Source organism: Coenobita brevimanus, chromosome 93 (genome assembly GCF_032717465.1).
Source record: "Coenobita brevimanus isolate Jiangsu-jjx chromosome 93, ASM3271746v2, whole genome shotgun sequence".
Lineage (NCBI taxonomy): Eukaryota > Metazoa > Arthropoda > Malacostraca > Decapoda > Coenobitidae > Coenobita > Coenobita brevimanus.
The window spans coordinates 50396675-50424535 of record NC_137046.1 but is presented as its reverse complement, the minus strand read 5'-3'; the positions used below and the strand labels follow the sequence as shown (position 1 = coordinate 50424535).

Here is a 27861-nt window from a genome sequence, read left to right as displayed (position 1 = left end):
TATAGGTCTGCTTGACCAGATAGAGTAAAAGACTAGGAATAAGCATTGTATGATGTACAGTACTGTTGTGGCCTTTTACAATGGCTTTCAAAGTTGGGGTATGTACAAAGGAGGGCCAGGGGAGGAATCCATTATCCAGATGGATCCACCATCCAGACATGCCTTTGGCTCTATTACGTCAAATAATCAGGGGATAACTGTAACTGCACAAAGTCTAAAAAATTTAATATAATACAGGTAGCAGTCGTGGCAATAGTAGTAGTTCATCCAGCCATCATCCAATCCTACGTCACCCCATAAATGCATAGGAACCCAGGACTAGGCATGTTGGTCTTGACATTTAAGATGAGAGTGACCAGCCTCACTCATCCAAGTGGCATTACGTGAGCAATAAACCCCAACCATCCCTTGGATATAAACCTTCACAGGCTCAATGCAATTGAAGCACCTTAATTACCCACATAACCACCAGGTGCCAAAATTTGTTATATGGTTACCACCCAGCATAGTAAATGGTTTCGTGGTGTACAGGAAACCATTTGGCATGTCACTCAGTGTAGAGTCACTCTTAGGCAGGAAGAGGAAAGAATGAAGTAAAGAAAGAAGAGGGAGTGTAAAGGCACCTGTAGGCAGAAGAAAGAGGAAAGACAGATGAGGAAGGATGGAAGAGAGGAAAAGTAGTTCATTACTTTTCCAAAAATGTAGCTAATTGTAGTGATACATCCTGATCCCAAGCAGTGGTAGCACCACTACTTTCTGCAGACATTGCGTGCAGCTCAGGCTACGATACCTTTTCAAGCTATACTTTTAGAATCCCGAGTGGCAACTGATCTGCAAGGCCAAGGAAAACCACTTTCTTTTGCTGCAAATGTGATCTATCTTCAGCCAATGTTTCATGCATGGGTATGGATGTGGAAGGCATTTGTAATGCAGAGTAGCAGTAAACAAATCTGTCTGTCCAGCTGAGCAGACTCATCAACCACAGGCAAGGAATTTTCCTGCAGGGTTGTCTCATGCTGTGGACTGATGCTCATTTCCAGTGGACAGTGCATCACTGTGATAAGGCGCAGGAAAGAGTGTGGAGATTTTGTTCCAGAATGGATGCTACATTTGTCTCGACTCAGTTACAGGGGCACCAAAGAAGGCTCCACATCACCATGTTATTTGGCTACATGGTTCCCACCTAGCATTGTAAATGGTTTCCTGAGTTACAGGAGACTTGTCACTCAGTGCATAGTCACCTAAGGAAGAGGTAGGCAGCACTACATGAAAGAGTGGATGATGGTCCCCACCATCAACCACCCGAAATGTTGGGCGAGATATGCATAAGGAAATTTGTACTGAAGTGGCTGTGCCTGCATAATTTGAGACTGAATAGCAATTAAATAAAATTAACATTAACTGAAAAAGTAACCTCAACTGGTATGACAAACTATGTGCAAATGTATATAAAATTTATTTATTTAAAAAAAAAAAAAAAAAAAAAAAAAAAAAAAAAGGCAAGAAATCACAGTACACGGAATGTCTAATCAGAAGACAATCTGAGCCTGAAAACAAATTTTGACATTCGTATTTCTTGATCACCAAAAGAAAATTCCAAATTTTATCCACAAAATAAAATGGCAATAATGTTACATATGTACTGACAATAAACTGGCCTAAAAAATATTCTTCAGTAAGGAAGTAATAATTGAATAAAGGATCACTAGAAAAACTAATGAAAAATACAACTACTATCACAATAAAAAGGCACATAATTGTATGATTGTTACACTGCAAAGTATTATACAATATGCTGAAAGCAGCAGCACAACCAGTTTTCAATAATATGGACAAACAAGATGTTGATTTGTGAAAATGTAAGGCACTTTAAAAATTCAGATAAAACAACTGGATCACCACTGGACAGTAACAATAAATGCACTGGAACAAGGAATTTACATTACAGGTTAGAAATATTGCCAAAAATTCAATACTGTTTGTTGCCAAAAATTCAATACTGTAAAAGTAGCACACTACATAAATTCTGTACTTGTTTAAGAATCTGACATACTGCTAAAAAATTCTGAAACTGCTGATGGATTACTGACAGACAAGCAACACAGATCATAAATATATAAAGAACTGTGCTAGCACAATGTATTTCATCATGGACCAAATGCAACTGCACAATGTGAGCATTTGCATGAAGTTTCATGCACAGGGACTAGATCCAATTCTAGAAGTCAGACTCCATAACCACATATCATTCCTAAGCACCTCTCAACCTAAGTATTTACATTCTGGAGAATGACTATAATGACTTGTCACCCATATAAAGGTGTTATACAAGTCCAATACCTCTGAATGCCACCATACTTGATCATTTACCAAATGACTAAAATGAATATTCTTGGACTAATAAATGAAATGAATATAAATTAAGTTAGTTCTAATCTCACCATATAATTTCTTCCCTTTACCTTAGAAGTTGCTGGTGCTCACACTTCTGTTAGCTTTTTTACCTATCAATCTAGAGTTCCTTGTCATGGGACCTGATCTGACATGAGGCAATGGGGGAACACTAACGGCAGTTGGTGTAACTCCTGCCAAAACCCCAGAAGCCACCAGAGTTGATGCTACTGTTGGTGTCAGATTCTGAAGGCATTTTGCTGCCTCTTTTAGTTGGCGGGATAAGATATCATTTTTAAGCCTCTCTGCATTTAATTCACGTCTTAACTGTGCCCGAGACATGACTGTGGGTGGACAAAGAGTGGGATGGTGTACCAGCTGGGAAGCAGTGGGCCGTGCAGCAGGGTCAGCTTGAACCATTTGTTTCAAAAGTAACTGCAGCTCCAAGGAAAACCCTTGCAGTGGCTGTAATTCTCCATTGCGAATAGTATGCCATTCATTTCCATTTAGAGGCAGAGGTTCACCTCTGGCTACTTCATAAAGCGTTAGGCCTAATGCAAATATATCAGCTTTTGCTAAATGTGAAAAATCTTCTTGCAAGATTTCCCTAGGTAAGTATCTGCAGTCACCCTCCTCTACTTGCGGATTGACTATTGATGTGACGTGACCCAAATCACCTGAAAAGGTAGAGAACTTCAAATTATCACATGTCCACAACTGAAGTCATCATTCTGTTGTGGTTCACTGCTACTTGCAGACTGACAATTAATATGACATGACTCAAATCACCTGAAAGTGTAGGGAATTTAACATCCCATGTCCACAGTTGCAGTTATCAACATCATCCTGTTACAGCTAACTGCCCATCAGCAGACCAAAGAAAACACTGGATGAGGTCTTGATATGGATCAGAGGACCAAGAGATGATGGAAAACTGACTACATTCAACACGGCATGGTTAGGGATAAAGGCATATCTTCATTTGAATTGATCAGTGCCATTTATATTCCACACAACTGCAATGGGACAATAAATGGCAAAGTTTCAGGATGTTACAATTAATGTACACAAATTACAATACCTTCAAATGGTAGTGCTAAACTGTGGCAAACTGCATGCAACATGAGCTATAGTTCTTTATCCTTAACTCTTTGGAGATTTTTGTACAGAGTCTCTCAAAGCCTCATAAGTGGTATCATAAGGCAGGCAACAGCCACTTTCTCTAAAACCCCTTTCAGTGTGCAAGGGCTTGAAGCTAGGCAGTCACATTCCACGACATACAGAGGCAGATGACCATGATGTTGTAATTCAGCAGAAAAATCAACTGAAAATAGCAGTGGCATAGGAATGGATAAATTATCCGATAATCTGAATCATACAAGAATTGATTGGTTCTGATATGATGTTTTATAAAATACACCTCCTGATGCCAGTAACACTTCTTAAACCTATTTTCAAACTGAGTTTTGCAAACCATTCTCTTTTCAGCAAAAATAGCAGTACAACAAAGTGACAGTAACAAAGGGAATATCATGTTCATAATGAATGACTGGAGGAACAACAATGTTGAACTTTAGCAGTGTTCAATCACTGACCACGCTTGCTTTTGAAAGTAACCTGTATCTTTTAAGACTTTAACTGTTCTCTTACTAAATAAACAACCTAGTATAGATCAATTCTGGCTTTGGGAACCTATCATTTTATCGAAATGGAGGTCAAAGAACTGAATATGCCTACAATAATAAACAGGCTAAATTAGACACTGCTTAACCACATAGCCTAAACCTACAGTGGTATGGGTCAAAATGTTAAGTTTTCCCATATGGCTGCCCAGTCATCAGTCTAAAGTATTGTAGTTCACCTTATCTGTACAAGAATATTGTTGGTAGGTTACTCAATATTTAACAAGTTACTAAACAAACAACTCAGCTGCCAAAAGGAAGAAATATGTTGCTGTACTTCACGACTGTACATACAAGGCCCAAGTGATGGTTTTAATAACTGACTGGTTGACTGTCGTATAAAGTTACGGTACGTCTATCCATCGTCCAATCCTACGTTGACCCATGGGGAGCGTAGGAGTCCGGGGCTATGTAAGTGGGTCCTGACATTTAAGATGAGAGTGACCAGCCTCACTCCTCCCTGAGTGGCATTATGTGAGCAATAAACCCCAACCACCCCTTGGACAGAAACCTACGAAGGCTATATCCAACTGGTGCATCTCAATTACCCACTAAACTACCAGGTGCCAGAGTTTGGTTATATGGTTACCACCCAGTATAGTAAATGGTTTCCAGGTGTACAGGAAACCATTTGGCTTGTCACTCAGTGTAGTCACCCGCAGGCAGAAGGAAGAGGAGAGGATGAAGGAAAGAAAGACACAAGAGGGAGTGTAAAGTCACCCGTAGGCAGAAGGAAGAGGAAAGAATGAATGAAAGACAGAAGAAGGAAGGAAGGAAGGAAGAGAGGAAAGAGCAGACACCCAAAGCAGAACTACATTGAATGAGTGGATGGTGAGCACCCCCACCTACCTACATGCACACAGACCCCCTGACCGAGAGGGATGGGCGCTTTTATTAGTTTAAAACTGGTCAGCGAATCTCGGTCCATAACCTGCCCTGCCTATGGTAAATCTGGATAATTTTGAGCTGAGCACATAGTCTCCACACTAATGCTGCATCTTTCAAGTGTTTGCAAACAGCTATGTTTCATTGGATCTGTTACAGTATACAGTATGAAGTAATAAAATGGTCACTCATAATCATCGGAATATCATTATTTTTTCTCTCCGATTCAATATTTATGGTGGTGGTGGTGGGAGTCAGAGTTGGAGATTATCGTACCTCGCGCAATACATGCACCCTCGCTGTGACGTAACAAACCCTACCAAGGCCACAGCTGACCGCCACTCACAACAATGTCTGGGAATCATACTTCAGTACAGGTAAGACTGCTGAAATATTCAGCTGTTATTATGCTAGGTACAGTATATAAGACCTGGTGTGACAGCTCTCTTAAAGATGAAGTATGCTATGTTTGTGCTTTAGTAAGGAGTTTTGTTGGTTTTAGACAGACACATTGATGGCGAACCTTGCGACAGCCAGAGAGTACCTGTAGGATAAATTGGTGGAGGTACAAAGATTAGATTTGACAAAGTCATAATGAAGTGATTTATGAACTGTATCAGCACAAGTTCTGCTAGGTTGACTCCAGGGGCATATAGCCCTGAAATTGGACAGTAATACATAGGGAAGATGTTTTTTCCTCCTAGATAGGCCTGACCATGGACTATCAGATCCTGTGAAGTATCTGGTCATCTGATTTCTTAGTCTTATGTATTGGTGATATTTGAACATCCTTTTAGTAACAGCCAGTGTGATATAGAGATTAATATTTTAACATCTCTATCAATGGCTTAAGCCAAAGTTAGGCATGGTTTTGTTTGGTGACTGTTAGGTTAGGTTAAGCTGTACATGTTAGGCTATTATCATTTTTTCACCATATAGGTTCATACACACCTAATTATCTGAAATCCAGTCAAAATTTATGTTTAACTATTAATAAAAAATCAGAATTCAAAGCAAATATTTGCTGAAGTTAGAGATGTTTTACCTCTAGCTTGAACACTCACCTTGACAGACTTGATTTGTGTAAACACTGATTTACAATGCAAATACATTTATCTGTGCTTTAAATCAATATTAATGCAAAATGGAAGTCTGTCAATGGATACTGACGATCTGAAGGGTTAATATCCGCCAACTTCAGCACTTAGCTCTGTTTTTTTTTTTTTTTTTTTTTTTTTTTTTTTTTTTTAATGGTCATATTAAGCACAAATTTCTGACCAGATTTCAGCTTCCTGGCTTTCATCTCTTGGAACAGTGATGAATCTTTTTTCTTGTGTGATTCTACTTGTGTTCTTGCACAGTGGAACAAAGCACCCATAGTGGTTAGTTGCTGACTTGGTCACAACGAAGCAAAGCTTGACTAATCAGCAGAACCACAATCACACAACTTAGCTGGGGATCAGTCTGGTTTTGTCTCCAGGCTTGGTGGCCTATAACGTCACAGCCACTCGAGGCTTGCACTGCTATCAACCTCATTTTGTGCAACTTTGAAGCCTTTTATCTCCAAATTTTTACTTTGGTTTGTCAAATTATATCATACCATAATTCAGCACATTTATCACCCAAATAAACTGTATACTTGAAAAAGAAATTGACCGTCAACCAGTCCATTGCTATAGTAAATATATGAGCTTTAGAGGGAAGAAAATCATGCATTAGAAGTGTATGTACATTAAAGGATACTGTACTGAATTGTAATGGTATGCCAGAATCCCCCTGCCCCCAATTAGTCTAACTAGGGGTAAGTTTTCCATTGCATGAAAATTTACAGAAACTCTAATATACCTCTCCCCCACTATTCAATAGGGATGTGTTCCATAAAATGGTTGAATAATGAACCAAGTTTTCCCATAGGATTGTTAAGAAACAGGGGGGTTAGGTTCCTAACCACCTCTGTCATTCAAAAAATATTCAATAAAGATGGAAACAATATCGGTAAATATGAGTGCAAATGACACAGGAATATTAGCTGTTTTCTTATAGACCTACATTGTCAAGGAAAATTATTTTAGCACTGCATACATCTCAGATGACTGACATTTGATTTTTGACCAAAAAATATTGAAGAACTAATGGAATATACCTACTTAGTGATATTCAAGAAAGCTGCCTGAACGCTTTCGTTAGCATGTTCATTGCCGATCCCACCAACCAGACATGACATCGCCACACCAAACAAACTCAAATACTGTATACAGTATTCAATTTAAAATCATAAATAGCAGTGGAAGCCTAATTGGAGGCACTGAAACGTAACTGGAGGGCTTTGTTCCCAGGACCTTCCAGTGATTATAACCTACCTAACCTAGTTCAAACTAAGATATACATTATGTAAAACTGGCACCAAAACAGTATCATGCGTTAAGAGCGTTCGTTAACCCGTGGATTGAGAGCCACAGCTCAGGCTGGGTAGCATCGCGTTGCAAGTCACAGCTCAGGCTGTACACCAGGAAACCATTTACTATGCTGGGTGGTAACCATATAACCAAATTATGGCACCTGGTGGTTTAGTGGGTAACTGAGGCGCTCCAATCGGATTGAGCCCGTGTAGGCTTATATTCAAGGGGTGGTTAGGGTTTAAGGCTCAAGTAATGCCACTCAGGGATGAATGAGGCTGGTCACTCTCATCTTAAATGTCAGGACCAACTAGCCTAGCCCTGGGTTCCTATGCTCCTTATGGGGCAACATAGGAGTGAATGATGGATGGATATAGATATACAGTGGAAGCTCAATTATCCAGGCTCGCATTATCCAGCTTTCGGTATATCCGGGCCATGACCGAATGGTTCAGTAATACATAGAATTATCCGTACGATAGCTCCGGTTTAAACAGGAAGCATCCAATTGCTAGGGAACGAGGCATGGGTAAACCAGAGAGAGTCTGCTCACCCTGCCCCCACCCACACCTCCTGCTCACATCTCAATCACAAGGGTGGTAGGGTGGAGTTTGGTGGGGCAACTGATACTCCTGACCTAGCCTAACCTTGCTTAACTACTTAATAATTTAAAATAATTCAACCTAACCTGGGCTCCAGTTGGGAAATTGGGAAACTTAATCCACTTTTGTGTACGATGAGTTTCTTCTATTATGCCCGAAGCAATCATAGGTACGGCTTAAAGAACGTGATAATAAAAGAGAAAATCTTTCAGCAAGAGAAGGTAATTTACTACCCTCAAAATATAAAAACACAGAAAACAAACTGGAGGAATATGAAGTGAATTGGTGAAGTCTTTAGGCTGTATGCTTAGACAAAAAGTAATGGGTTTCCCAATTTTAAGAAACGAAATGGAACAAGAATGTCTGCTTTAAAAAAAAAAAAAAAAAAAAAAAAAAAAAAAAAATCATCTCGTGTTCTCGTTAGTTAGCATTCAGTTCTGCATTCTTCGTTAGATGTCGCGCTTCCTATCACATTTCAGACTGACAGAGCATAGTTATTTCTTCCTCTTACATTTACTGTTCATTCTTTTGTTCGTTCTTAAGTGTACTGTATGTTTGAAAGAGAGTATTAATAAAAACAATAATGCATTCCAATAACCCCATCATAGCTGCCAGCCTCGAACAATGCTTTACTGTACCGGTGTCAGGGATGTTGAGTTAGGGAGAGCTATAAAAACTGCAAACAATTGTGGGAAGGGCACGAAGGTCACTGGTATGTTTTCACGACCCTCTACCATCTCAAACAGTCAGGTGGTCTGCCACTTCATTTCAGATGTTTTCGCCTATATGTTTAAATGCTAATGTAACATGCACCCTAATTATGAGTAAGTTTCTTCCATTATGCCTGAAACAATCGAGGCAAAGCTTAAGGAATGTTATGATAAGAGAGGAAATCTTTCAGCCAAACGTAATTTACCACCCACAAAATAGGCAGAAAAATACAGAAAACAAACTAGAGCAATAAGAATTGATTTGGTAAGGTTATTAGGCTGTATACTTGGAGGAAAATTTATGAGTTTCACAATTATAGGGGACGAAATGGAACAAACATGTTTACTAATAAGAAAAAATACTTTCATCTCATGTGTTCTCGTAAGGTGACATTCAGTTCCAAATTCTTTGTTCGATGTTGCTTCCCAACACATTTCGGACCGACAGAGCATACAGTTATTTCTGCTCCTTACAGTCAAGTGTACATTTACTGCACATTCTCTTGTTCATTCTTGTATGTGTGAAAGAGAGAGTATTGATATGTATTCCATTAACCCCTTCATGGCTGCCAGCCTTGAACAATGCTTTACTGTGCTGGTGTCAGTGACGTTGAGTTAGGAAGAGCCATAAAAACTGTGAACAGTTTTGGGAAGGGAACGAAGGTCACTGGTATGTTTACACGACCCTACTCTACCATCCCAAACAGCTAGGCGGTCCTTTCATCCCAGATGTTTTCGCCGATATGTGTAAATGGTAAAGTAACATGCACCCTAATATTATGTTTAAATGCTAATGTACCATGCCCCCTAATTTTATTAATTCTTTCACGAATCATAGCAAATCACAAGATGGGTTTAGGGAGGAGGGGAAAAAGCCAGGTTTACCAGCCGAGTCTTTTCACATCTAAGAAAAAGAAACTGACCTTATAACTTTGAAAAAATGGTTTCAAGGTCTGCCACTGGAGCACACAAATTTCTGAACTCACGAACATTGAGGATTTGAGGGGGGTAGACATATGCTTTGCTGTAAGCAGTAAAAGCACCTTACCAAATCAGTTCATCCTGATAGTCTATTATATTTTTCTTATTATTTCTGGGTTGGTAAATAAACATTTCTTGTTAAATCTGTTTCCCCGATGTTTTTAACTGTTCTGGTGTGACGACTCTTTGTTTGATTCGTTAACGTATTGGCAGAAGACACTGTTCTAATCTAAGTGTTTAAACCTGGCCTAACCTAGCTTAACTGCACCTGATAATTTAACCTAACCTAATCTTCAATTGGGAAACGAAGTCCACATTTGAGTACGATGAGTTTCGTCCATTGCGCTGGAAACAATCGTAGGTACAGCTTTAGAACGTGACGATAATAACAGGGAGGAGATCTTTCCGTAAGAAAACGTGATTTAACGAACTGAATATAGTCTGAAAACTACTGAAACAAGCTGGAGGAATATACACTGAACTGGAAAAGTCTTTCTGGTACTTAAAATGTACATTTACCGGTAAATAAATCAGTCTAACAGTACAGTACTTGTGTTTTGGTTCTGCCGAATTAATCGTGCTTTCCGACCAATCGGGCACCCCTTAACACCATATAGCCCGGATAACCGGGCTATCTCTGTATACAGTAAGACCTCACTATCCCGGAATAATTGGGGCAGACCTCACTATACCGGAATAATTGGGGCCCAAACCATTCTGAAAAATGCGAAATTCCGATAAAAGCGACATCCGGACTTCCCCCTGCTAATCCGGACTTTTTCCGATATATCAGACATTCTTCCGGATTGCATGAACAGTTTTTACACTGTTCTGACTACCATTGTGGTACTGTACTGTGTTGTATCTTCACTACAGTAATCAAATGGTATAATATATAAAATCATACTGTACTGTACACTGATAAACATCTTTTATATACCTAATTGTCGTGAACATAGCTGAAGTGGTCAGGCAGTCCAGACTGCTTCTGGCTTTATCGGACTTATTCCGATATATAGGAATTTAGTCCAGTAGCGTCTAGAGTCCGATAAAAGCAAATTCCAGTCTATTGAAGTCCGTTATATCGAGGTTTTACTGTATATATAGAGGAGTAGACTGTAGCACCAGTTAAGCAGGGCAGTACTCCCGAGGTGGATGGAAAGCTGATGACAGAGAGTGCTGGAGCTCCTGTTTCCGCAGGACTAGTTCCTGACCATCCCCCTTTACTGAACTTTTTCAGTGTCTCAGTTACACAGAGAGTAGGCCAGCATGCTCTCCAGTACAAATTTCTCTAACTATCTACACCAAACTACATGCACAGTACACACTACACTTCCTTTTCCAATATTCAAAAAATTATGGGATCTCATCACCAAGCCTCGGAGTCCGGGGGGGGGGGGGACCATAAATACCCCCACCATCCGCCCCTCTCCCAGTGATGACTCGAGGTGCCTGGAACCACTGTCTGACTCTCTTCATCTTCATTTCTGCAACATTTGCGGCCTTTCCTCTAACTTTCGCTCTGTTGAGCACCACCTCTCCTCCTCTAAACCTCACCTTCTTTTCTAACTGAGACGTAGCTGTCTGAGGTAACTGACAGCAAACCCTTTTCTGTATCCTCCTACTTTCTCTATACTCATTTCAAAGCCAAAGGTGGCTGTTGTGTATATATACGCAATGACTTATCTTGCTCTCGTGTTCCCGAACTCTATTCTTCTGAATTCTCTACACTCTGGCTTCGGCTTTCCTGTCATTCTCTGACTAAATATATCTGTGCTGTTTACTTATCCCCTAATTCTACTGACTATCAAAAATTCTTCGACTATCTTACTTCTACGATGGAACACATTCTATCCATTTCTCCTTTCTCTGAAATCTCCATTCTAGGAGATTTCAATGTTCACCACCACCTTTGGCTCTCCTCTCCTTTCACTGATCCACCTGGTGAACAAGCCTACATCTTTTCTATCCTTAATGACCTAGAGCAGCTTGTACAGCACCCTACCCGTATCCCTGACCGCCTTGGAGAGAGCTCCAACATACTTGACTTCTTCCTCACAACTAATCCTTCTGCTTACTCTGTTAATCTTTTCTCTCCGTTGGGCTCCTCCGATCACAACCTTATCATCTTAACCTGTCCTATCACTCTGGTACGGCCTGTGGACCCTCCAGAGAAACGTCGTCTGTGGCATTTTGGAGCCGCGGACTGGGAGGCCCTCAGGCAGTACTTCTTTGATTTTCCCTGGAATGATTATTGCTTCCATGGCCGTTAGCCATCTGAGTGTGCCTTGCACATTACGGAGGATATTCTCTCGGGCATGGAAGCATACATTCCTTTCTCATATCCTTTGACTAAAGCAAGAAAGTCTTGGTTTAATCACGCTTGCTCTAATGCTGTCCGCAACAAGGAGAGGGCCAACAAAAGGTACCGGAGCCAACCCACCCCTGAATCACATCATCTATACGTTTCTGCCCGGAATCGTGCTAAGTCTGTTCTTCGCTCTGCTAAAAATAATTTCATCCACACTAAATGCTCTCAACTCTCCAACTCGAATTCTTCCCGCTCCTTCTGGCACCTTGCCAAAAATCTTTCTAACAACTTTACCTCATCATCCTTCCCTCCTCTTTTCTACTCCGATGGTTCCGTAGCTATTTCTTCTATTGATAAAGCAGATCTCTTTGCATAGACGTTCTCCTCCAATTCCACCTTAGACGATTCCGGTGCTGTTCCTCCATCACTTCCCCCCTCTGACTTCCTCATGGCTGACATTAAAATGTCTTCAGCTGATGTATTTTCTGCCATCACTGGCCGCAGTACTAACAAGGCATATGGGCCTGATGGGGTCCCTCCTGTTGTTCTCAAGAACTGTGCTTCTGTGCTTACACCCTGCCTAGGCAAACTCTTTCGCCTTTGTCTGTCAACTTGCACCTTTCCTTCTTGCTGGAAGTTTGCTCTCATTCAGCCAGTCCCAAAGAAGGGTGATCACTCACAACCCTCCAACTATCGTCCAATTGCTTTAACGTCCTGTATATCAAAAGTTTTCGAGTCAATTCTCATCCTTCCTATCACAACCTTCTTTCCGATCGTCAGTACGGGTTACGTCAGGGACAGTCCACTGGCGATCTTCTCGCCTACCTTTCAGACTCCTGGTCATCCTCCTTTCGGGACTTTGGCGAAAGCTTTGCCATTGCACTTGACATCTCAAAGGCTTTCGATCGAGTCTGGCATAAATCTTTAATTTCAAAACTGCCCTCCTACGCTTTCTATCCTTCTATCTGTGCCTTCATCGCTAGCTTCCTTTCTGGTCGTTCTATAGCCGCTGTTGTAGACGGCCATCGTTCTTCTAGATCTATCAACAGTGGTGTTCCTCAGGGCTCTTTCCTATCACCAACTCTCTTCCTCTTATTCATCAATGATCTTCTAAGCTGTACATCTTACCCTATCCACTCATACACTGATGACTCCACCCTTCACCTTTCCATTCAGTTTCTGCAACGCCCATCTCAAGAGTTACTTCAACAAACAAGGGATAAGGCTATGGCACACCTAATGTCTGACTTGCTCCGTATCTCTGACTGGGGTAAAAATAATATGGTTGTTTTTAATGCATCTAAGACTCAATTCTTACACCTATCAACCCCACAAAATCTTCCACAGTTATACCCACTAATGTTTAATAATATTCAGCTTAATCCTGCATCATCCTTGAACATGCTTGGGGTTTCATTTACTCAGGACTTATCTTGGAAAGATCATATTACATCTCTTGTAAAATCTGCTTCCAAGAGATTGGGTGTGCTAAGCCCACTCCGCTCTTTCTTTACCCCTGCACAATTGTTGACTCTATACAAGGGTTTTATCCGCCCCTGTGTGGAGTACAACTCTCATGTGTGGGGAGGCTCCCCACATGCAGCTCTTCTCAATAGGGTGGAGTCAAAGGCTTTTCGTCTCATTAACTCTCCTCCTCTTACGGACTCCCTTCAACCTCTGTCTCTTCGCCGCACTGTTGCATCTTTATCTCTTTTCTATCGCTGCTTTAACCCCTAAAACGCGGCTGTGTACGGGCGATCCCCCCGCTGTGGCGGGGTTGTAGCGGGGTCTGAGTACCTGTGGAAAAATATTTGCCAAAAATCATAGATTAACCCTAGAGCATTAAAATTTTTATGGCATATAGTACTTACATTCAGCTTTCTCCTGAGCCACATGTTGAGCCTTCGTTGACTACCAAAGGACTTGTAAAGACCTGCAAAGTTGGGTAACAAAGTCTTCACTCTCACACCTCCAGAAACCCGGTTTTCTTTCTACCACAGCCTCAATCTGTCACAGTACACTTTATACAACAACATACAGGTTGTTTGGAATCCGTATTTGTAAATAAGAACTGAAAATAAGGCTAAAATGGACGGAGCGCACGGCCGACATGCAGCGCGGTGGCGATCTTCCCGTCAATATTGTCACATTTGCCTTTTCTCGGCAAAAAACACGTATACTACTTTTTTTTTCATCATAGGACTTCGCAAACATTTGCCTGTCACTATTACGGCCATAAAAATCAATGTCACTGCCAGTATTGTGGACTGGGACTGAGGAAGACCACCGCGGCACGAGTTTATTCAGCCTTACGGCAGGCACTTTATTCTCGCTCCTGTCAGCCACTCGCACTTCATTTCTATCGCTCACTTTCACTGTATCTGTTCTTTTTTTTGCCTTATTCATCAGTGTCACTGTCCAGTGTTATAAAAATAATATTTTCTACACAACAAACTGTCACTGTCAGAACATAGAATAGGAAAATATGCTTTCATCTTCTTACACTGGAGTGACTGTCACTCACAATACTTATATTATTACTATGTACAATTATTTACACCAAAAAACACTGTCACCGTCAGTGCTTTTACAAGTACATACACTAATTTACACTCATCAGGCTGTCACTGTCAGCACGTAAAAGAAAACTAAACAATATTATCGCTGTCACTCTCAGTATTATTTCAAAGATTCTTACCCTTATTTTCAAAATCTACTTAGGCTGTGGTAGTCAAAGAAACACGGGTAAGCACAGAGGGGAACTTTGCACTCTTTGCACTGCAAGGAGGTGCGCCTAAAGGTTCTTTCCTGCCTGGTAGCACACATGACACCTCCTCAGTGCTTTCCCCCTCTTTGCAGTGGCTGGCAGTGGCTCCAGGCGGTGTCGCTGAAGGTAGTCCTGACACTGTAGGCGGTCTGGAGGTGTGTGAGAGTGGCGTTTGGGACCTGTAGAAAGAACCTGGCCGTAACGCTGAAGCAGCTGGTAGACACAAGTCTTGGAAAATCGTCTGAGAGAGTAGTTGGCTGGCTTCCTGTTCTTGATTTTATACAGGATGAAGGCGTTCAACATGCACATATCAATCAAGTGCAAGAACACCTTCCTGTACCAACGACGATTTTTCCTCAGGCAGTCAATCTCTCCAATCATCATATCAGACTTGTCCACCAGCCGCATATTGACGTTATAGTCAATGACAGCATCAGGCTTCATCACAGGCTCGCCAGTCCTTCTGTCGACCTTCCCTGTTGCCAGCATTTCACCCTTGTGTACTGTGGTGAGCATGTTCACGACTCTCTTATCATGCCACCTGATCGCAAGCATCTTGTCATATTTCTTCAGGTGCACGTCTCCCCGCTTTGACTTTTCAGCCTCGGGGAAGGCAAGGTAATGTGCCCTTTTACTTCTGACAGTGCCACAGGAGCCGACGCCGTGTTCAGAAAGGTACTTGGCGAGTTTAGGAGCGGTATAGTAATTGTCAGTATACAGGACATGATTCTCGCCAAAGTACTTTTCCAAAAGCACTTTCACCACAGAACCAGAGAATCCAAGGGGGTCAGTCTTATCCAAATCGACATTGCTGGTGGTGTAAATGACGAAGTCAAGGATGAACCCCGTCTTGCAGTCGCACAGCACGAAAAACTTGATTCCAAAGCGGTGGCGTTTGCTTGGAATGTACTGGACGAACCGAAGACGGCCCCTGAACAATACCAAAGACTCGTCAATCACGACTTTCTTAAACGGGCGCAAGAACCTCGTAAACTTATCCTTGATCATGTTCAGGATTCCCCTCACTTTCCATAATGGGTCAGTTTGGGAAGGCTCATCATTGTTCGCGAAGTGAAGATAAGTCATCAGCTGCCTAAAACGATCGCGGCTCATGTATTTATTGAAAATGGGTGTTGGGCACAGCTCGTCGGAAGTCCAGTATTCTTCTAACTTGTGTTTCCAGTTGTGCGGCATTAGCAACATCAATCCAATAAATACAAAAAGCTCGCGGATCGTAAGAGGCACCCATGCTGCCATCCGCGACGTGGATGGCGTGGCCGCCTCACCTTCTCCTTCGCGAACTGGCGCACATTGCCCCTCGTACCTGTTTGTCTCGGTACAGATGTGCTCCATAACCTCGTCGTCAAGGAAGGCCAACAGGTAGTCAAGGCATTCACCATCGTCGTCCACAGGGAAGTCAGCCTGAAGTCCACACTCACTGTCGTCAAAGGGCAGATCCTCAGGCACAAAATCTGATCCCTCTGACCACACGAAGGCATCTAGCGTTCCCTGCCTAGGCTGGGAGGTGCTTGGGGCGGCGGGGGGTGAGGCAGGTCGTGTGGGAGTGGGTGAGGCAGGCTGGGCAACAGTAGGTGAGGCAGAGGCTATCCCAGGCCGTGTTGGTGTTGTGGTGGTGGTGGGAGGGACATTATCACTTGGGTCAAGGTCACCCGCGGTGGCGTGACTCCTGAGTTGCCTAGTGTGAGTTAGCCTTATACTAGGGGACTTAACTCTACCCACACGAACACTAGGCCTACGATAACCTCTCAAACGTAAAGATGCTCTTTTACTTCCCTTTCTCGGTGGTGAAGGAGACTCCGACGACTCAGGAGACAGGACAGCAGAGGAGGAGGACGAGAGAACAGGGCTGGGAGTACGTGGCGGGCTTGCGGTGGCGTGACATGGCGTAGGGGACAATGGCGGTGAGCTGGAGTCTCCGCTCCTCTTCCTTTTTTCCCCCTTCCCATACTCGAGGCCCCTTCTCACCGGAGCCTTCCCTGTTGAGGTGCTGGGCACTGACACAGTCTCCTCCGGCACAGAAACAATCACTTCTGGCCCGGAATCAGCACTAGATTGTGTCTCTGACTCAGCCAGGCTCGACCACACACCGACGTCACTGCCATAGTCCATTGAGGCTTTCAAAAGTTCTGAGGCTATTGCAGAGTCACTTAGCCCCTTAGTAGTTCCTGGTAAGGTTTTGAAGGGGGTTGAGGTCACAAAACCCTTTTTCGGAGGGCTAGAAGGCACAGACTCGGAAGAGCTCGAGTTAGACATGGTGTCACCGTGGCAGATTTGCGTGGACTGACGCTATTCTGGGGCAAACCGCGCGAAAAAATGACAGTGTGACAACTGGGGGAACAAGCGTTTCCCAATAGCAAAAAGTGCTTGTGAGAAGACGGCGCAGATTGACACGTATCAGCCGTCCGCACGTTGCCATATCGCACGACGAGGGAGGGCCGCGCATCGGTGCGTCGGTGGGTAAAAAAAATGAGACTTGGCAACAACAGAGGTCAGTAGTACAAAGGTCAAGTGTGCTAAACGTAGCTCACGGGTGGCGGGACTGATAGACAATACCAGCTGGAGCATGCTTGCCCGCGGTTATTCAAAATTAACTCAAATCGCAAACGCGACGACCCGCCGTTCTGCCCTTTGGGCCAACCGTCGCAAATGCGACGATCCGCGTTTTAGGGGTTAATGGTCACTGCTCTTCTGAACTGTCTTCTTGCATTTCTCCACCTCTACAACGGGTGCGTAGCACCCGTCTGGCAGCAAACTCTCATCCCTTTTCTGTCCAACTCTCTAATGCAGGAATTAACCGTTACTCCCAGTCTTTCATTTATGCAACAGGTCAACTCTGGAACTGTCTCCCTCTGTCTGTATTTCCTGCTGCCTATGATCTCCAGTCTTTCAAAAGCAGTGTGTCCAGGCATCTCAAAATGATCGGAGCTTGAATTTGGCTCTCTATTGTATTTTGTTTTTCTCTTGGAGGGAACTATTACTGCGGGCTCATGGCATTTGGTTCCTTCTTCCTCGCATAAAAAAAATATATGTATATATATATATATATATATATATATATATATATATACACACAATAGAAGTCCATTAATCTGAACACTAATTATCCAAAAATCCCAATAATCTGAATTTTTGAAGAAGGCTGACAAAAACTCCAAAAGTAAAAAAAAATCAAAATTAAAAAATTCAAACTGGGCGCCAAATGCGCCAAAGTGCTGAGCAGTGTGGTCATAGAAGTTTCATGGAAGGAGGCTTCTGTATACTTTGATAAACTGGTGCTTTTCGTTGAACAAAATAATCATTATAATGGGGCTGAGGTGATCAATTTCCATATCTGACGAAACGAATTCTACAAGAAACATGCGCAGCCTGTCAGGCAGGCTGATATCCACTGGCTGAAGTGCATGAGCAACCAGGCAGGTAAATCCACTGATGGTTTTGGGACAATTTGTCATCGCAACAATAACAAGACAATTCGCACCCTGAACAATTCTTCGTCATTCTATAAATATACTGTACTTATTATTGATTAACTGATACTTTAAAAACTAATTTTCAGAGGGATCTATCAAAGTCCATGTTCATTCAATAGCGTAGGCTTTGGATATCATTTACAAATTGCACTTTTAGATAATAATTAACTTGTTTCTACCTCGCTGTAGTTGACTTTGAATTATATTCTAATGTCACAAGAGATGTAGTGGTATCAGAGGTACCGGTAGACTGCGAGATAATGCTGATTTTATGTGCACAGCGTGTCGGGGAGAGCAGGTGGAGATCATCAGGCGTGAAGGGATTGAACTTGTTGGTGAATCTCTTGAGTGTGTGGAAGAGTTTTGTTATTTGGGAGACATGTTGTGTACTGGAAGTGGCACTGGAGCTAGCTCTGTGGCTAGGGTGAGAAGTGGTTTGAAGAAGTTCAGGGAGCTCCTGCCTCTTCTGACACTGAGAGGACTCTCCCTACATGCTAAGGGGTCTTTGTATGCAGCATGTGCTAGGAATGTAATGCTGTATGGTAGCGAGACCTGGGCAGTAAAGGAGGAGTATATTCGCCGGCTCAGACGTACAGAAATGACAATGATTAGGTGGATGTGTAGTGCATCCCTGCGTGCAAGGTCTGGGAGGGCTCAGTTTACGATGGAATAGTTGAGAGGTAGGATGGGACTGAGTGTATTGTTGTGATGAGGAGAGGTATATTGAGATGGTTTGGACATGTGGAGAGGATGGGGAATGATAATTGGAGGAGGAAGGTGAGAAGTGTTAATATTGGGGATGGGGTTATGAGGGGTAGACCGAGAAAGACATGGGACGAGGTCATTTAAGTGTGACCTCAGGGTTAAGGGACTGAACAGGGAGGCTGCAATAGATCATGCAGCATGGGCAGCCGCCATTAGGTGACCAAGGCCGACGCATGCAAGCATGTTGAAGCCTTTAAAAATGAAACAAAATGAAAACGAAACATCACCCATAGCTGTCTCTATTAATTTCCATTGGTTCTACAACATCCTGGGTATATTTTACAATGACTTTGAAGAGGTACAATTATTCAAAAACTAGTGTACTTGCCAAATAAGCTGATATGTAAATAAATGACAGGGAATCATCCTGATGGGGGATCACCCATATTTTGACAGCAAATTGTGCTTTTACAACATGTGCATATTATTATTAACCCTGGACTTACTCTCTCTAATTGGATTCACCTGCCTACAACTGCTGTTTTCAACACTACACATTACTAGTGAGTTAACCAACCCATAACATCTCTTAATTCACCAATTACAGTTTGAATCTTCAGTACAACATTAAGTAAAAAATTTGTGTAATACGTAATGTTAATATGTGCCACATTGTATTATGAATGAATGAAAAGTGATCCATTTGGTAAAATCTCAGTTTAAACATGAAATTAAGTGTCTTAAGGGTCCCACCCAAAAATCCGAAAAATCTGATAATTCCGAACGATTCTCAGTCCATTGCCATTTGGATTAATGGACTTTTACTGTGTGTGTGTGTGTGTATATATATATCTATATATATATATATTATATCTATATCTATATATATATCTATATTATATATATATATATATATATATATATATATATATATATATATGTATTATATGCAGCATGTGTTAGGAGTGTAATGCTGTATGGCAGTAGTGAGACCTGGGCAGTGAAGGAGGAAGACATTCGCCGGCTCAGACATACAGAAATGACAATGATTAGGTGGATGTGCAGTGCGTCCCTATGTCCAAGGCCTGGAGGGGCTGGGTTTACAATGGAAGAGTAGGTAGGATGGGACTGGAGTGTATTGGTGTTGTGATGAGGAGAGGTAAATTGAGGTGGTTTGGACATGTGGAGAGGATGGGGGATGATAATTGGGTGAGGAAGGTGAGAAGTGTTAATATTGGGGGTGGGGTTATGAGAGGTAGACCGAGAAAGACATGGGACGAGGTCATTAAGTGTGACCTTAGGGTTAAGGGACTGAACAGGGAGGCTGCAATGGATCGTGCAGCGTGGAGAGCCGCCATTAGGTGACCAAGGCCGACACATGCAAGCATGTTGGAGCCTTTAAAAACGAAACGAAACGAAACGATATATATATATATATATATATATATATATATATATATATATAATACACACACACAGATATATATATATATATATATATATATATATATATATATATATATATATATTATATAATAAATTTTTACTGTGTGTGTGTGTGTGTTTGTATATATATATATATATATATATATATATATATATATATATAATGGACTTTTACTGTGTGTGTGTATAAATATATATATATATATATATATATATATATATATATATATATATAATCATTGGATCAGTGTGTGTGTGTGTGTGTGTGTGTACATACATGCATTCTGTTCTCGTACTTTACCAAAATACTTTTATCAAAATTTTCATGATTCCCAGAAAGTTGGTCATGCTGTAAAACTTCACATCTTTCTCTCTACTTTCACCTGAATGTACCATTCACTATTACTTCCGCACATACACCTAAAACACCGTATACAAAACTCAAACACATGGTAATTACCAATTTTATATGTGACCTCTTCTTCCTCTTCTACTTGTTCTTCCTCAAACCCATCATCAGCCGACTCCTCACTGTTCAAACTGACTTTCTGCTCACGTGAGATGAATATATTTGCAGGCTTTATATCCATATGAACCAACTGCAGTGAGTGAATGTATCTGAAATAACATACAATGGAGATGTAATAAAATTAAAGACTGACAACATTCCCATGGGGACACAAGATAGCCTATTCTACACACAGCTACAGTGCACTTGACATGCTTTTGTGCAAATTGACATGATTATTAATACAGTATAACCTTGATTTAACAGCACCCTAGGGGGCCCTGAGCATGCTGAAAAAATCGAAATTCTGTTAGATTGGGGCTTACACCTATCGATACCCCCGAAACTCACGCTAACACATTTTAACACATTTTTAAGCATATACAGTAAACATGTACAAACATACAAAGCAATAACAAAATTTTATATTTAGAACAAAAGAAAGCAGGTAGGTGTGGTGTTGTACTGTAGTAAAGTACTGTACAGTTATCCAAGAAAGTACAGTACAGAAATTCAGGCAAGTTAAGGGGGTATCACACGGTACCTCGTATCAGGAATGGCCGAGGAAAATTTAAGTGGAGCAAAACTTGGACGCTATCACACGTTCCTCGTCAAAGGACATGCTTCTCACACTGTTCCCAAAGCCCCGTCTCGCGACTGTGGAAAGTGATTGCTGTCGCTGACTCGGCAGAGAATAAGGAGAAGCAACTTTGTTTACAAAAAGGTACACATGTTGATGAGAAGTATACATCACATCACATTATCCAGTTGTTGTTGTGATGTCTTCAGGTGGCGACTGGTAGCAGTACATCTAGCTGCTGTGGAGTCCTCAGTTGTAAACACCTTATTGCTGTATTTTATCGACATAACAGTTTCCTAGGTATAGGAAATATTAACTCTTTATAAGGGTTTCAAAACGACTGATATATAGTCACACTATTTTGCCCGTTGTATCCTCAGCAGGAATCCATCCAGATGCATTCCAAATGCCCGTGGTATCGTTGGCAATTTTATCACGTTACCAGTCCGATTTACCATCATATCCTCGGCAAACATTGTATTAAGTGCCGTGTGATTTTTCACTTTGGAGTCAGGCTAGGTGGGAGGAAGACTGGGTGCACATGAACATACCCAGTTGGCGCGAAACTGCTAACAGACAATCGAGATGCATGCGGCGCCTGCCACATTTGAATTTCTTTCTAATTTTTACCCATCTGGGGGGGATTTTTTAAAATTATTTTTGCATAAATATTCCTCGGGAGATTTGTGCCATTAGTCTGGGGTTGCTGTTTGAAAGAATGCTGTTAAATCGAGGTTTTACTGTACGGTAAAGTGTTTGTAATGGGGGAAATGAATGGGAGAGTAGGCACTGGTCCTGTGAATGATATAATGGGTAATAAGGAGTACCAAGATAGAATGATAATGGGAACCAACTGAAGGACATGTGTCAGGAAAGGAGGTTGTGCATCTGTAATTCTTAGTTCAAACACAAAGATGGACATAAATATGCATGGTACAGAGGGAATGATCGCACTGAAAGGAGCCGGATTGACTACGTGCTCATAGAGAAATCAAAGCCGGGAAGTACTGCTGATACGAGGGCAGTGAGACGACGATGTGGAGGTTTGTTAGATCACATGATTGTGGTATGCAAGATCAAGCTGAAAGGATGCATGTACAATACTTTTTTTTGAAGGACTTTCAACCATACTTCCAGAGGCAGAAGGTGTTCTCATCCAAGGCCAAGTGATAAAGTATGGGTGAAAATAGTGTTATCCAACAAAAACCCATTTTCCAGCCGGTAGTCTGTGAACTCCTTCCATTGTGCCAAATTTTCATTACTAAGTGACCTGAATCTGAAATCATTTGCATAAGGCATCATAATGATTATAACACTGATTTAACAAGTGCCATATGCCAACAATCTGCTTCTGTACTGTTCATTACCATTTAACACATTAACAACTGATGACTGACATAATATACAGTACCATTTAGTCTTAACCCTTTCACATCGGATGGCACATCAGCGTGCCACTAAGGAAATGTCTGTAGCCATCAGGTGGCACGTGTTCTGGGTTCTTCATATTTGTGAGCCAGGAGAGGTAGACTGAGATGGTTTGGACATGTGGAGAGGATGGGGGATGATAACTGGGTGAGGAAGGTGAGAAGTGTTAATATTGGGGGTGGGGTTATGAGGGGTACACCGAGAAAGACACGGGACGAGGTCATTAAGTGTGACCTCAGGGTTAAGGGACTAAACAGGGAGGCTGCAATGGATCGTGCAGCGTGGAAAGCCGCCATTAGGTGACCAAGGCCGACGCATGCAAGCATGTTGGAGCCTTTAAAAACGAAACAAAACGAGCCCAAGAGGGTACTTTGTATTACCAACATAATCTGGCTAACACCAAATTTTTCATTCGTCTTAAGAACAGACCCCTCAGGGCAAGTGGGTTACAAACAACTTCCAAACCTCTTCAGTCAGAGGATGTAGTTTGTATATAACATCACTATCTATTCAACTGAAGAGATATACACTGGGTTGATGGAATTTAGAACATTATAGTACTACTTGTGCCAAATAATGTTACTTACTTTAGACCTTTGGCTACATGCAACAAAACTTGTTTTAAGGTGTGCTCAGTAATCTTCATTCCAGGTTTGTTCTTCTCCACCATATCAGCCAGGGAACCACCATTACAGTATTCATTCTGAATTATCATGTGATCATTTTCTGCCCAAGCTGAGTAGTATCGAACCACATGAGGGTGCTTCCCCAACACTGCATGGGCATATACTTCATTTAGGGCTATCCTCCTGAAAGTACAAAAATACTGATTATGAAACCAAATGAGGGTAACACTAGATGCAATGAGTACCGTGTATATTATGCAGAGTGAAAATGCCATAAACTAAGTGTAGGCTGTATTATTTAGGCAAATGAACAAAATAACCCACTGTCACATAGTGACAGATGCATCTGCAAAATTACTGTCCAAGAAGTCACAAACAAGTGATGCCCTTACATATGGTACTGTACACTGTCTATCCCCATCATACCAATTCTTAGTCCCACTCAAAAGTTGGGGTGAAGTAGGACCCAAAAAACAATGTAAGAAAAAGCACAAAAGTGGATATTGGTAACTATCAAAACACCATGCCCAATGAAATGCTGTGCATTGGTCCACAATTTAAGTCATTCAAGCCTTCAAAATCTTGGTCACTTCACATCATCTTAGACACTTTACAGTACTCCCTCCTAGGAACACCCCCATTCCACACAGGAATGGCCATGATTGAACAGCCTCCAGTACTTCAACTCACATACCCCTCCCTCTCTGACTCAACTCTTTTCTCTCATCAATATAGTGTTATACTCTCTCCTCTTCCACACCAAATAAAATCTGCCTCTTTCAACATAATCATTCTCACTATCAAAGACTTGCTTTGGCACCCTATCTATGATCTTTATAAACCCATGATGGCAGTGAAATGGCAGGGGACAGAGCATCATGAAAGCGATGTGTTTGTAGCCACCCCTTATGGGACTAAGGCACCTGGCAACAGATAGATAGACAGATTCCTTTTTATCCATTCTGTAAGTCCACCTTGCACTTCCACCACTGTTCCATTCCAAAACACTCATACTTCCCTTATACTTTCACCATCCACCTTACTTATGCATGCAGCTGTTCTGAAAAAGAGTCATTTCCAGTTTGTAACCTAGAAAGTTGATACTCTGCCCAAACTTCATTCCCATACGAGTGTCATTACTGTATTTTCACCTAGTTCTCTTTGCTTTCATATTAACCACCCTACCCTTCAAAATACAAGTCCTTCAACTTTTCTTCTCCCCTGAAGTGTTCTCTTCTCAATCTTTCCATCATTCGTACCTCCTATCATGGCACCAAGGTAACTAATTTTTGAAACTTTCATCAGCTCTTCTCTTGCATTTACCAGCACATAACGGATTATTACCCTGACCCAGACCTAGATAGATCACATAGCTGGGCTAGGGTTACAGGAAAGTGCTACTCCTCCCAGCAAAGGCAGCCACCCGGGCGTTGCGCGAACTCTCGACCTAGCAATTTAGAGTCGCACACTTAACCACTGAGCTACCACGCTCCCCCTACCAGCACATAAACATCCTCTCAATAAACCCCACTGTGCTTTAATCTTTGTATAGCCTTTTTCCAAAACATATCAATCATAAACATCAGAATTCTGAACCAATCTTAAAATTATATCTTCACTATTAACCAAAATCAAAACATAATATGCATAGGCAGACCTTTCACAACTCACCCACATCACAATATAAATCTAACTCAGGATCGACTCAATATCTGAATAATATTCCCCAACTAAGTAGTCACTTGGCTCCAGCACCTAGTACAGTAAGTTAAACTGTTCTATCGGCAATAGCTCTTATGTCTTCAGGGTCATACAGACAAGTATAATGGATTACAAGCTGCAGCTTCCCTTTCCTGCAGTCCACCCTCCTTTGAGGGGACAGGGAGGGAGTTCAGAGGTGTTACTGGAAAATGGTGCTTCCTCTGTGGACCGCTGCACTGGTGCAATTACATAAAAGCATCCCTTTCCAGTATCTATAAGGAGCATATTACAGTAGTTGCCATAGTTCATGCAACCAACTTTGATCACAGATCAAAAAGGCAGTTCTCCATAATCCAACAATCCAACCACAGTTATGTCAGTAATATACCACCTCCATTCCTGTACTGTATTAATGTTCAGGAATCTTTATTATAATTAACATAAATGCATTACTGTAACTTGTTCCCATGACCTGACATGATTAATGTTGAGATTTTAGAGCTTATATAGCAACCAAATTATTAGTCACTGAAAATACCTGGTCACTTTAAAAATGACACCTAAATGACAGTAGCTACAAAATATTGTGAAATGGCTAGTACCAGTGCCATCTGTTAGAATTACACACGCGGTACTGCCATAAGGTATGTGGTGTATCCTGCAAGACAGATGAATGAATACTGTATCAAGAAACAAATAGGCTTACCCAAACAAAACAAGGCAAAACAGAAATGAATGTGATGCTGCAATGTAATGACATGGTTTTTTATGGTGGTATGACAATAACAAGTGGATGGAGGAGGAGGAAAATGAGTGGAAGACTAAGAAACACGTGATACTGACAACAAATACTGAAAAAGTAGGACTTACTCATTGACAGATCCAGCCACAGGCTTCAAAGACTTCTTTATTGCATAAACACAACCATCCAAACGATGTCTGCATTTGTACACTCCCCCAAACTCTCCTTGACCTATCTGCTCCAGTTCAAGAAATTCATGTTGATATCTTGAAACATTAGCCTCATGAATGGATAATTTCTTGGTAGGACGACCAGAGTCATCTTCACACTCATCACAGGAGTCATGGCAACAGGAATCTTCTAAATCCATGTTCTCTGGCATGTCCGCTAACCTGCTGGAAACAAGATGTGTCCTAATGCAATTACGTAACTTTTATATTAATATAAAAAATAACATACAAGAAAAGGAAATCCTTCTGGGTAACTTTCCCTCTCAAAAGCCTTGCACATTTAATGGTTAGGCACTTTGCAATGGGGCATCCATTACAAAGCCTCACCAAAATATATATATATATATATATATATATATATATATATATATATATAGCAAACACCTGGGATTTAAATCAACCAACATTTACGAAAAAGTAAAAAAAAGACTACACTAACATGCAGTTCACAGATGAATATTGCTGACAGCAGCCCACAAATCAACTAACAATGTGCCTAACATTCATGGTGGACGCCAATAATGTCAATTTACCAGTTAATACTCTTTAACTCCCAAGTACCGGTCAAATCTGCCGCGCCTAGCAACAGTGATGCCTCCACTTCAATCCATTCTGCTTGCTTTTTCGAAATTACCAATGAAAGAATGAAGACTAATCATGGACTGTCACGCGATACGAAAGAGTTCGATGTTATTTTACCCACAATATCAACCCTGTACTGTGAGCTAAAAATATATACTGTATATATATAAATCGGAATTAGTACGATATGGCATCTGCGTAGGTGAGGAGTCGGGGTGTCGCCACCTTGCCACATCATCTTAATTAATTCCGCCGTAGTTTACCTATACATATATATATATATATATATATATATATATATATATATATATATATATATACCGTTTTAATCTCACCGTTGTTTAAAATTAATTTAATTAGCAATAGCTTGTCACTACCTATACAACAGCAAGTGAACCATTCATATTCTAAACTATCGGTACCATACATAAACGTAAATACCTTACCCAGTTGACGAAGTGAGTTCCCTCTTCGATCTTGTTCGCTTTCTCGAGGAGAGCAACATGCCAGTTGGGGTGAAAGGATTGATATTTGCAACTTCTTTTGCTGCACACTTCCCTTGTTCATCCTTTTTTTGAAGGAATGTTGTGGGAGGTGACGGAGTTACTTGCGTATTGGACAATGATGTCCTCTGTCTTGCGATAAATAATCTAGACCGGGCAGCTGCTCTTCCGGACGAGTCTGTGGTGCTTTTTTGTAGTAATGTCTTGGGGGTTGCGGGGGAATCAAAGAGCCGCAGTGCTCGAATTTTCTTATAAGGTGGAGAGTCAACTACTGCTTGGGGGGAAACCTCACACTCAGTTCTCGCAGCAGATCTTGGCGCCTTTCTAGGACTAAATAATCTGGCAGGAGATGGACTGGGTGGAGCAGCAGAAACAGTATCATCTCCCGAGAGATCACCCCCGAGGTCAACATCACAGCCAGAGCTTAGCGTGTGTAACGAAGTGTTCACTTCCTCGTCATCACAGCTATCGAAGTCTAGTTTCATTGCTACTTCCATAGTCGTCACTTTTCATTAAAAAATTACGTGAATAACATAACACAACAGCACCACACCGTCACATATGTGTGAGGTCTGTCACAACACTGAACACACG

The 27861-nt window shown here is 41.5% G+C and overlaps 1 protein-coding gene across 2 annotated transcripts; it reads right to left on the bottom strand.

The window, feature by feature from the left end:
- Positions 1-1506: 1506 nt before the first annotated feature.
- On the bottom strand, positions 1507-27861 carry Wee1 (Wee1 kinase). Of its 2 annotated transcripts, none has more exons than XM_080282496.1 (5): positions 27211-27861; positions 26081-26347; positions 23471-23692; positions 20828-20985; positions 1507-3068 (listed from the first exon to the last, which is right to left on the bottom strand). In XM_080282496.1, exons 1-5 carry the CDS (start codon positions 27762-27764, stop codon positions 2464-2466), a joined length of 1806 nt encoding a protein of 601 aa, XP_080138622.1. In that variant the 5' UTR covers positions 27765-27861; the 3' UTR covers positions 1507-2463. The 2 variants fall into 2 exon arrangements, with proteins under 2 accessions (XP_080138622.1, XP_080138623.1); XM_080282497.1 differs by having other exon boundaries at positions 26081-26344.